This window comes from Triplophysa dalaica, chromosome 7 (genome assembly GCF_015846415.1).
Source record: "Triplophysa dalaica isolate WHDGS20190420 chromosome 7, ASM1584641v1, whole genome shotgun sequence".
Classification (NCBI taxonomy): domain Eukaryota; kingdom Metazoa; phylum Chordata; class Actinopteri; order Cypriniformes; family Nemacheilidae; genus Triplophysa; species Triplophysa dalaica.
In genome coordinates this window covers 24977972-24990244 of record NC_079548.1, presented here as the reverse complement: position 1 = coordinate 24990244, position 12273 = coordinate 24977972, and the positions used below count along the sequence as shown (strand labels likewise).

The window sequence follows — 12273 nt, the reverse complement described above, 5'->3', positions numbered from 1 at the left end:
AGCGTCACCTTAAGCTTCAGTATCTTCAGAGCCATGTTTACCAAAACACTGTTATAGTGTCGTTTAAATGCTTGCCTTTCATGATCGCCTTTGTTTCACATCTCCCAGTTGCACCGATGGTCCAAAAGTCACTTTTCTGACACAAAACAACCCTATCATCGCACTTATTTAAGTAGGTTTATGGAAATTCTTGATCTTTTCTAGTGTGTATATGACGTATACCTATGTATCATGTAGACTACACCACTGGTGTATCTCAAGATCAATAAGGGGATATTCACAGTAAAAGGCCTGTGAGAGAAGCTTTTGCTGAAGCTGTTTGTAACACCTGATGTTTGAGATTGTAGTGTGTTAACATGAGCATCGTGTGTTGTATCTAATCAGACAGAATGAACAGGACAGTAATAATATGAAGTTGTCTCAGCCAATGGAAGTGATTTGGAGACGATAGAGAGACAGAATCAGTGATTCTCTTATTGTCTGAGGACACGACAACCCGAATTATTAACAAAATGTTACACAAGTTACATTATATTTATGTTTATGTGTTTGGCTGTGCTTATACTATTGACGTGCATTCACGGTATACATTATATTTATCAGTATGTGTGTTCGCTGGAAGTGATTTGACAAGAACATGTTGAATATTGACTCTATATTTAAAGAAAAACAAACAAACAGAAACTCTCTCTGATCTATTGGTCTCCAGTGATTGATGAAATTGTAACTTGTGTCACTCACAGTTAAGATGAATCATCTTCATTTGTCTTAGACTTAGTTAAAAGGACGTTTACAGTGATGTTTACTTGTTCATGTTGTTCATGTAGCTCATGTGTAGATCATTATGATAGCAGAACAAAGATCAATTCCCACAGAACACACAAACTGATCAAACGTATTTCTTGTAAAAACTGTAAGTTACTTTGGATAAAAGCATCTGCCAAACTCATAAATGTAAATGTATTGTCATTGTGAATAAAGAGGAAAAGCTTAAGAGCAGATATAACAATACACACAGTTTCAAAAGGAATATTGTGTCATATCTCATGTGTGTTTTATGAAAGAAAGAAGCACATGTGAGGATATTAGATGATGTTGCTGAAACGTGACTTAGTGACTGTAATCGTGACTCACTTGTTGAAGCGTCTCCTAAAGACTTTGACTTTCTGAAGTCTACAAGAATAGGAGGACGGGGCTTGAGTGAAGTGTTTTAAATGAAGTTTGTTATTAGTCGATAAGTTTGTAAGTTTTGAGATACAAGCATTCAGAGTTGTTTCTCCAAGGACAGTTATTTGTGCACTTATTTACAGACCTCCTATACTTATAACTAAGAATTTGTCAGAGAATTCTGAATTTTTAATGATCATATGTTGTGATAGTCTTTTGAGTGATTTTAACATTCACATCTGCTGAAGCCTCCTGTCAAGATCTTTTGTTTCTGTTAGATTCTCTTAATCTCACACAGTCTGTAGTTGGAGTTACACATAGACAGGCTCACACCCTTGATCTGGTGCTGTCGTGGGGTGTCCCGGTGGCGGGCTGACAATTGAGAATCTGGGGTTTTTTGATCATTCCATTTTCTACCGCTTATCCGAACTACCTCGGGTCACGGGGAGCCTGTGCCTATCTCAGGAGTCATCGGGCATCAAGGCAGGATACACCCTCGATGGAGTGTTTTCTGATCATTTTACTATTTAATTTATTCTGGGTGTAACCATACATTGGACATTATTTCTCCTTGTAAACACACTCGCTCCATGATGAGAGTCGGCTGCTTATACAAAGATGGCGGCAGGCAGAGAGGAAATTGAAAAAGACATTCAACAGGTCTCATATGAGATACTTAGACACAGTATTATGTCGTATTATCAACAGTTTGTTAAAGTGTCTAAGGCAAAGAGTTTCTCTGATTTAATCTCTAAGAATCTGTATATCCTAAAGTGTTATGTTAGGTGATTGTGTTTGTCCACTTGATTTTGATAATCCGGCGAGAGCTTGTGATTTTATTTTACAATTTTTCACGGATTTTTCACAACTACAGCTAGTGTTTCTAGTTCTGTTTGTGTGTAAAGTACTGTCCATTTCCCTCCTGATTCATGAACTTCAGGACATCTAAGTACATTTAAGCCAGTTTAATATTTGACTTTGTCAACATTGCTCAACATCTCAAGTTAACTTACTGCTCATATATATCATGTCACCTCGTATGTTAATTCAGGTCTGGGATACGGTGGACTCTATGATACTCTCTGTAGTGAATCAGAGTCTAGCAGAGAGCATCTGTTAGTCCTGCGTCAGACCGGTTGTGTTGAACGATTACAGACCTGTTTCTAAGGCTCCTTTTCTAGCCAAAATGCTGGAGAATGTGGTTCTCAAACAATAATCGATTTATTTGAATAAGTATGACATCTTTGAGTCTTTTCAGTCAGGTTCGAGCGTATCGTAATATAGAAACTGACCTTCTTAAGGTGAATGATGACTTGCTGCTGTCGGTGGATTCTGGGGATTATACTGCGTTAGTGCTGCTTGATCTGAACACGGCTTTCGACACGCTGGATCATGGGATTCTTCTCGATCGCTTGAGTAGGTGGGTGGGTATAAGGGGGGATACAATGAAGTGGTTTGTATCTTATTTACAGCGGAGAACTTTTGCGGTGGAAATAGGGAGCACTGTTTCTGCCTCTGTTCTATCAGACATTTAGTTGAGGTGCACAAACTCAAGATTTATTATTCAAAACCAGCACTGAATAATGAAGAGACATCCACAGAAAGCTCTTGACCAGTATAAATTCAACACAGTTCACCAGACAGAGCGTTCCAGAACACAAGAGAATGACACCCGGTCAAAACAGAGAGAAGACATCAGGCAGCGATGATGCAGAGAGACTCATGAGAGATGAGCGGCTGAAACTGGGAAGTCAGGAGAGAAAAACCAGGACAAGACAACAGTGTAACAAAGAAGAGAATAGATGAAGACAGAATTTTATTATAACAGAGATTTATTCAGATTTATTAGGACTGGACTGGGTCACAGAATGATCTGACACAAGACAGATAACACAAGAGTGATAACAAGAGAAAGTAATGAGAGAGATAACAGAGAACAGGTATGAGCGGTAAAACAATAACAAACTGATGAAGAACAAGAGAGTGATGAGAGACGACACGATGACCAGGAGCAGGATTCACAAAACTGTTCTTAAGATCAATTATAGGAAGTTCGTAAGAATGTTCGTGAGTGCGATTCTCAAACATTTCTTAAAACTTTCTCAAATATTTTCTTAAGAACATCTTAATTTTTGTTGTAAATTAAAATAATATGATTACACTCACTTGCTCCTGTAGTAACTGTATATGTTTATCTAATAAACTGTATGTGTGTAACAAGCACATTGCATTCCTATATAGCCTATATATATTACAAGCGGTGTGTTAAACAGCATTAATATGTTAGCAAGCGTTAAAAAAGATACTTATTATAATACTTAATACTTTGTGTGTTACTACAGCATAATACTTGTGAATCCTCCGCTTCGAATCACTTTGTCCCCGAATAATGTAAAAAGCACTCCGTGTTTAATAATGAAAGCTAAAGTAAGGGAGCTAGACCTTATCATTATTATATCAAGATAAATATTCCTTAATGGCATAAGTAAATGTCAAACTTATGATTATGACTCAACACAATACACGTCACATGTGAACAACCAAATACATATTAAACATCTTAGCTTTTGAGATTTAAGACAACTGCGATTTATGATTTATGATATATACGACAGCTTTGTTGAGAGAATTTGGATTCTTCTACATTTTTTCCTAAGATCAATCTTGAGAACATTTTTAAGAACTGTCTAAAGAAGTTTCTTTGGGGAATAAATAACATTCCTAACTGTTTTCTTAAATTAGAATATAAGAGAAAACATGACAGTTAAGAAGAATTTTCTTCTTTAGAATGTTTTGTGAATTCGGCCCCTGAAGAGCAACAACAGCCATGTGTTCAACACAACAGACAAACTAACAAAACTGATCTGATCAGACCAAAGTCCTGATAAATATCTTGTGTAGCTTTGAAGTCTTCTAATGGCACACAAATTATTAATAAAAACTGAGTTAAATGCATTTTTATGTGTCTATAATAAACAATTGTGTGTCACTGCTTTATAAACTCCTGAACACATCACTGTACTACACAAGACAAACTACAGGAACATTTTCTTCTATACAACATAACACAACTTTAATTGACATTACTTACAGAAAAAAGTGTTTATCAATGTGACATTTCATTCATTCATTCATATCATTTATTTTGTCTACATTATATGAAATAAAAATATGTACATTTACAAAACTTTGTTACAAAATGTAACACTGTAAGATACAACAGATGCAGGCCAGAGGAGTAACAGTGTGTGTTTTCTTATTGCTCTCAAAATGACTGTAATGAAATAAACACGTATAATAAAATAATAAAGATCTGAACAATATTCAACTACTGAAATAGTGTTGTATTTTGATACAGATGAACAGAGTCATGATGTCCATCACAACTACTCTTATAATCACAATAGAAATCTTTCTCCGCATGTTATTGCTGAAATATTACATGTGTTAGAAAGAGTGAAACCCTGAATATAGTTACTAATGGTTCATAAAGTATTTCTTTCTTTCTTTCTTTAGGTTAAGAAATATAAGTTTCTAGTTTTGACTTTTTTGTGGTTATAGTTTTAAGAAGAATTTTATACTTATTATTGTAACTGTGTAGAAATTACCCATAACGCATCTGGATGTGTATCTGATGTGTTGACAAGTCTGTTGACATTTATAAAAACAAAGAAAATATTTTATTGCCTGAAATGGAAGGGAGGTATAAATATAATTAAACAGGTTTATGTGTGTTTTTATTATCTTTATTGTTGTTGTACTTTCTGTTCTCAATTTTAGATTCAGGTTTCCTTCTTCAGATGTTTCTGGTCTTCTGTCCAAATGTCATCATGTGTTTTGCTTTTGTCTTCTGGGGTGTTTCTGAAGGTCAGTGTTTATAATCTTTATATTACTCTAAATATGAATTACACCTCAGCAAATAATACAGCAAATATTCATCTTTTCTGTTTTTTACTTGGAAAGAATGTTTTAATGTGGAAAGTTCTTCAATGTTTGTCATTATTAATGTGTTTCAGGATCTGTGAGTGAGACGGTCTGCTGTTGTGCTCTTTATATTCTCAGACCTCTCCTGTTACTCTGGACCGCTCCATATATGAATGATTTTAAAGGTTTGATGTTTGTTTGTGTATCAGAGAGGATCAATGAATGAATAATAAGATGAGATATTAAGACTCATTCTGTTCTCACTCTTAATAAAGAACTGAAGCTTTATGTAATCTGTGTGTGAGTGAATTGTAAAAACATTTAAAACTGTTATAAATCTTATGACATCTTTTCTCTTTTACAGACAGAAATAAAACACTGATGCTGAAGTACACTTATGTTTCAGACTATTTTGTTTTGACAGCTGTTGTTTATTCAGGTAAACAAATCCAACACACTGTACAGACATTATCATGAACACGTTATATTGTGCATAACCAAATTCGGTTTGTGCAATTCTGTTTTTATTGTCAGAATTAAATAGTATAGAAATATTTTAAACAATACATTTTGTAATTCTAGTGACCTTTTATTCATTTTAAGTTATGTTTGTGCTTTTATAGAATTATTGATTTTATCTTCTCTGTCTTTCAGCTCTTTTTGTCAATACTTGGCAGAAACTTCTGAATTTTGCAGTATTTGACAGAGTCTTGGTAATAATCCTCTATGTTCTCATGTTTGTGTGCTGCTCCTGTAAAGCCGTTTACAGTAAGTGTTTCTTTATGAATATCTGTCATATGTCTTCATATACCAGTGACATACTGAGAAATGATATTAAATCATGTCAATATTATTATTTCTCTTATAGTTTTAGCAGCAGAGGTTGGAAACAGAAGTGGAACAATAATTAAAATAGTTGATATTGTTGCTGATTTTACCTTCGAAATTCTGCCGACATTACAATTCATTCTTCTGTTCTACACATTTGCATCCAGAGGAGGTGAGTTCACATTTATCACTGATCTGGATTCAGTTAATGCTTTATTTTAACTGAGAGTCAAGTGTGTGTGTGATCAAAATGATGATAAAAGTCATTGTAACACATCATTGTATGCGTCTCTGTATCTCATGGGTCGTAACTAATGAAGTGAAATAAAGTTAAAATCAATTCATGTGAGTCACACGTCCAGATAAACCACATCTAGTCCTGTGGAATTGAGCTTGAATTCAGTATAATTCATATAAGGAATTTTGTCTCACAATTGCCTCATAAATCATGTTTAATGTCAGTGTAACAGAATCTCTTATTTCAGTATTTTAATAACCTTCAATAATTATTGTGCCAGTTCATAACCTTTAATCATATAACCAGTAAAGTTAAATGTGTATTTATTCTGTTGTATTGAGTGTGGATCATCTCACTCTTTCTACTGTAACACACTCACTTTATTGACAGTAATTGACAGGACAAAGTATATGAATAGATTTATCACTTTAAACAAAAGAAATGTTGAGACGTCTCAGCCGAGAACACAAACAGACTCTAAACCAGAATCACAACCAACTAAAAAGATAAATATGATCAGACAATAGAGTGAAAGAGATTTATGTCTTTACGTGGATGTGAAATGTTTGTTGTCCACACGAGAACTCCTCATCTTCAGTTAAACACTGTTTACACATCAATGATACTGAGAAAACTGAAGAGACATTTCAACACATAACATCACTGTTGAACACAAGAGTCGGTCCTTCAAGTGACTGAAAGAAAAGTGTTTGAAGATTGTAACTGTTTGCAAAATCTAAGAAGCTTCATATCATTTCTGAATCACGGCTTCTGAAAGTTGCTGTCAAAGAAATCCTGTTATCTGACAACACAACTGAACATTGCATTGATGACACATCTAATGATATTAAAACAGTACAAACCAAAACAACAACACAAAAGTGTCAGTGTTCGTCAGGAGAGCAAGATTTTAAAGTTGATCTCGATTCTCCATCTCCCCCCGACTCAAGAATCTGCGCTCGCAAAAACAGATTCACACGAAGCCAGAAGTGATGTGTTTCCCAAAACTACTGTGAACAAACTATTGTCTCAAGTTGTGTCATTGAGCACAGATTCAGTGTTTCCTGAAGACATTGTTTAAACAAACAGCATCATGAAGTTGTGTAGTTTATATGACAGATCTGTGTGGACAGAAGCAGTTTCTTGTTTGAGTGAAATGTAGACTGACATAGATCTTGATCTTTTAAAATAAGCAGATAATAGTGCGTTCTATATCCATTATTCTAAATATATATTAATTTACTTCTACATTTAGTTTGTCAAGAGAATTAAAGTGTTGTTTTTGAACAGTGTTCAGGTGTGTATCTAACATGACGTGGTGATGGAATAGAAAACTAAACGAAAAGGTGAAAATAGTTTAATATTAATTCAGTCTGAACAGAGTTATTGCGTCATTACATCATCACCTGTGTGACCTCATCAATTATATTATTGAACCAATGTGGTTTGAATGAGGAGTGTGGGAATGTTTTCAAGATAAAACAGCAAATGTTGTTGTTTGGGAAACACACCTCAGAGCAGTTTTTTTATTAACCGTCTTTACCTCTTTATTTAGAGGTTAATAAGTGTGCTGAAACATAGAGGGCTGTCATATGATTTCTAAAAGTTAGGAAATGTATTAGTTCAGATACATGATGGTCTTTTCTCTGTCCAGAACGCATCAGTTTGATCTTCTGTTGTGTTGAATGATCTTAATCTGAACAGAGAAGAGAAGTGCTCATGTTCAGAGAGTTTACTCGTCCACTACAGTAACTCCTTCATCATGATCAACATTCTGTTTCAGTTTAATAAACCTTAAACTCATTTAAACAGATCAATTGATTTCTAGCAGCTTGTTAACAGATTGAAGATTTAAAAGCAACATGAAGAATAACATTGATGAGAAGTTTAACTGGTTTATCTGGAGTTTGTCTCATCTGCACATAAAGTGATGAAGTGATGAATTAAACTGGATTCACTTTTCATCATCTGTGTTCACGTCTAAACTTTATTATAATAACAGTTAAGGAGTAAAATACAGTTAAGAGCCGCGATTCTCTTTCACCTGTCACCTGAAACTATCAAATATAACAGAAGAAACACACGACTGTAAATGAGAGGACATGTAAATAAATGTTTCATCTCTCGTGTTATGAACCATCAGTGTCTCATTCACAAGAAAACTTCAATGATATAAAGAACCAGATAGCTTATATTTCATTTACATCAAATGAGTTATCAAGTGTCTAAAGCTACTGTACTTACTGTTCTTGTGTTATATGACACTGACAACTATTTAAATATCAAAAATATCCATCCATCCATTTTCTACCGCTTATCCGAACTACCTCGGGTCACGGGGAGCCTGCGCCTATCTCAGGAGTCATCGGGATATCAAAAATATATGTCATTTTATTTCACCTGTTTTTTTTCATCTTATAATGTTTAAGGGATTTTATCTCTGCAAATATTACAATATTATCATTAGAAAAGTCAAGACTTTCCTTTTTACTTTAGTGAATAAGCTCAAATATTGTCCCTGGGCTAAAATACAATAAATTAAAAACATTTAATGAAATGAGTCAGAAAACTAGTTTCATTTGTGTAGCACTTGTGTAAGAATCAGCTTGTAGAAAAGTCAAACAACAATAATTAAATGAATACAAAGTATAAATGCAAATATACATACAGAGACATTGAGATGAAGAGGATTGTAATATTCTCTTAGTATATAAATGTAATATAATATTTTATTCTGATAGTAGATGTATGTAGTGTGCAGTATGTAGTAGAGATGCAGGAGGATCAGGACAGTTATGATGTCAGATGATGATGAAGAATCTTTAAAACACTCATTATACACACAGACTGAATCTGTTCATTAATATTCAACATCTGTATTAATATCATTTCTCTTCTGTTTTTAGGAATCATCATTGTTGCCATTTTACCAGTTTTACTAACACTGACGAATGAAAGAATGTTTCTTAAATGTTATCGACACTTCCGCTGTAAGTATCTGATGAGTTATGATGTGATTGTTATAAGTGCATTAATATGTTTTGTGTGATCATCATTGTTGACAGTAAAACACTTCAGTCATGTGATTATTTCTCTCAGTAACACAGAAATCAAATGTAATGTTGTGTTTCATCTGAGATTCCTGTGATCAGATTATTTGATTTACTGTATTTACTGCACACTCATGTTTGTTACGTGTTAACACGCCTCTAACAGAATAATAATCAATAATAATATCATTGAGTAATATAAAGAATAATATTTAAACTGTCTGTGACGGTGTGATTTAGTGATTATTAGAAAGATTTCTTGATATTGACATTTATTGATCAGCGCTGTCATCCCAATACAAAAGCTTTAAGTGTGACGACTATTATACAGTCATTTTAGATAAATATAGGATTACAACATTGACTACATTTACAGTATCATTGTGTCTAGAGACTGATGAAGGCACAACATTTATCAGTTTATTTGTGTTTGATTTTGAAAGGAAGAATACACAACATAGAATATATACAGTATTTACAGTAATATGATTCTCATGCTTCTATGATCATAATTTCTTCCTCATATGAACTGATGTTAAGACATTCACATAAACATTCACAAGTTAATATCAATTAATGTAAGAAAATGCACAATTTAACAAACAAAGACATTTATTAGATTCTGCAAAATAAACTAAGACAACCAGTTTCAGTCAACAAAACACTTTATTACAGAATATATTCAGAAAGAGAGGAAATGAGCTTTTCTTTCTTCATAGAGACTCATTCATGCTCTTACAGTGAGAGAAAAACGTCCTTTCAACCTTATACTGATCTATAATAACTGAAACTCAGATAAATCACAATCACTTTTATTATCAAGTGCTGTAGGTTTAACTGAACCAGGAATATGTTTAGTGTGTTTGTGCTGAACAATGACGTTCACAAGTATAAAACAATAAATGACATTATATATAAATATCAAGAAAAGAGACAATCACTGAACACTGGTGGATGTATAAAGTGGGCTCAGTGTAAAAAATCACAGTATGAGATAATCTGATGAATTTCAACAGTTCTGTTCTGTGTATATGACAGAACAGATATTACAGTAATATTTGTGTTTTTGTGTAAAGTGAAGGGTGTAGTGTCTGTGGGGTATAAGTGGTTGTGTGTGTTGTTGATGAGGTCAAATGCAGTTGTATATTTGTCTCTTTCTGGAGGAGAGAGTTTTTCACAGAGTTTGTGTCCAGAGACGTCAGACACAATCCTAACAGCTCACTTCAGGCTCCTGGAAGTGTTCAGATCCTTTAGAGAGTCGACACATTGCAGTCATCATCATCATCTTCTCAGAAGAATGAATGACACAATGCAGTCTGTCTTGATCTTCAGCAGTGGTATCAGTGTAGATGATGATGGAGAAGAGTACAGACTCAATGATGGAGGTGTAGAAGTGCATCATCTTTGTCTCTAGAAGGTAAAACTTCTTCAGTTGTTGTAAGAGGAACATCTTCTGATGAGCTTTTGGTATCAGAGAGTTGATGTTCAGCTCACACTTGAGGTCCTGGACTGATGATGATGGTACACAGAAGAAGTTCACAGTATCGACTGAGGAGTCAAACAGAGTGATGGGCGGCTGGTGTTGTGTTCCTCCTGAAGTCAAACATCATCTCCACTGTTTTCACAGCGTTGAGCTCCAGATTATTCTGATATTCTTCATCAGAGAGAGATGAGTCCAGTGAGGGAGGTGTGGTCTAAACTTCAGTAGTTTGACAGATTGTTGGTGAACAGAGAGAAGAGGAGAAACATCAGAGACTTGAGGGAGGCGGTATTAATATTTGAATGTATTTTCTTGGAGACTTTTATTTTGACGACAGATTTTCTGTGTGTGTGAATGGATACGTCACGTAAATCAGACGTTAGTGAGTTGGTTGAGAGACCACACGGAACAGTTCAATAGTTGCCAAATCTTTTTATAATCCGACACTATGGGCTTGTTTTCATCAAGTCGCGTTAAAAAAAAATATAAATCGCGACTTGCGTTTTTTTGGGTTTATATAAAAAATATTTGTTGCTTGTTAGGAAAGTTTGACAAGCAACTTCGTTTCTTTAAATTCATGGTCACCGTTTTACTCGCATGCATTGATTGACACTTTCAGATTACAGCTAATTGCCAATCAATGACGTAATATAAATTCTGTAACGTATTTATGGAAACATTCAGCCCCTCCCCCTCTCTCCCCTCATTGGAGAAAAATCTAATTCAAAGTGCAGGCGCGTGACATTGTAATCCAAGCGATGACATTTAGATGGACATAAATAAATAAAACATGTAAATTTGAGGCACAAACATAGTGGCCCAAGTATGGAAAAACTACAACAAAGCCCTTTAAGTCTGTTATCTTTATCTTCTTTTCCATCTCTCATCCCTATTCTGCTCACAAGTCATCGAAGATGTGAGGTTAGTGTGGCCTCACGTTTTGCCGTTTGCTGATTTTTGCTAAATATCTTCTGCTCTTTATTTTAAAATAAACGAGAATGTCCAGTTTAAATCTTGCAGGCTCATTTAATGTAAAGAAATTGTACAGTTTATTGTTTTTAAAGCTGAGGTTCCTTATTTGTCTCGCGAGAGTTGGCAACTATGAACAGTTCGGTGTCGTACATCGGAAGACACAGACAGTGTTAGAGAAGCTGCCAAAGTCGAGTCTGATAAGAACTCTGTAATCTTCGTTGTTTTACCGATTTGAAGAGTTTCCGAACGAGCTTTGATGTATTTTTCCGTGTTACATGTGAAATGTGACCGACGCCGTGAAACGTCACCAGTATATGCACTTGTTAGTGTTCTGGCGTTAACGCACTTTGTGTTAAGATTGTATTTATTGCGTACACGACTTCTAAGGGAAGTTTCGCTTGTGTGTGTTGAGTTTGAGAGTTTTGAGAGAAGGAATCGTTTCCTCCACATGTGTCGCACGTGCGTGGAGGCCACGTGCGCAACCGTTGTTTCCGGGATATTTCCTGTTCCCAAACAAGTTCGGCTGGATGTTATTTTTCAAGTTTACACTCACATCCAAGTGATATCTCTACGTTGTCTTTGCTCAGATTTGAAGAAAGTCGTTTTTGTTAATG

The 12273-nt window shown here is 34.7% G+C and overlaps 1 protein-coding gene across 2 annotated transcripts in view; it reads left to right on the top strand.

Annotated features, from left to right (window-relative positions):
* LOC130426812 (uncharacterized) overlaps positions 1 to 12273 on the top strand; it is a 43832-nt gene that overhangs the window by 18970 nt on the left and 12589 nt on the right. For both annotated transcript variants that reach the window (XM_056753758.1, XM_056753759.1), the window contains exons 7-12: positions 4948 to 5034; positions 5184 to 5276; positions 5456 to 5530; positions 5746 to 5859; positions 5960 to 6091; positions 9064 to 9147. In XM_056753758.1, coding sequence (XP_056609736.1) covers positions 4948 to 5034; positions 5184 to 5276; positions 5456 to 5530; positions 5746 to 5859; positions 5960 to 6091; positions 9064 to 9147 — 585 coding nt within the window. The remainder of the gene's footprint in view (positions 1 to 4947; positions 5035 to 5183; positions 5277 to 5455; positions 5531 to 5745; positions 5860 to 5959; positions 6092 to 9063; positions 9148 to 12273) is intronic.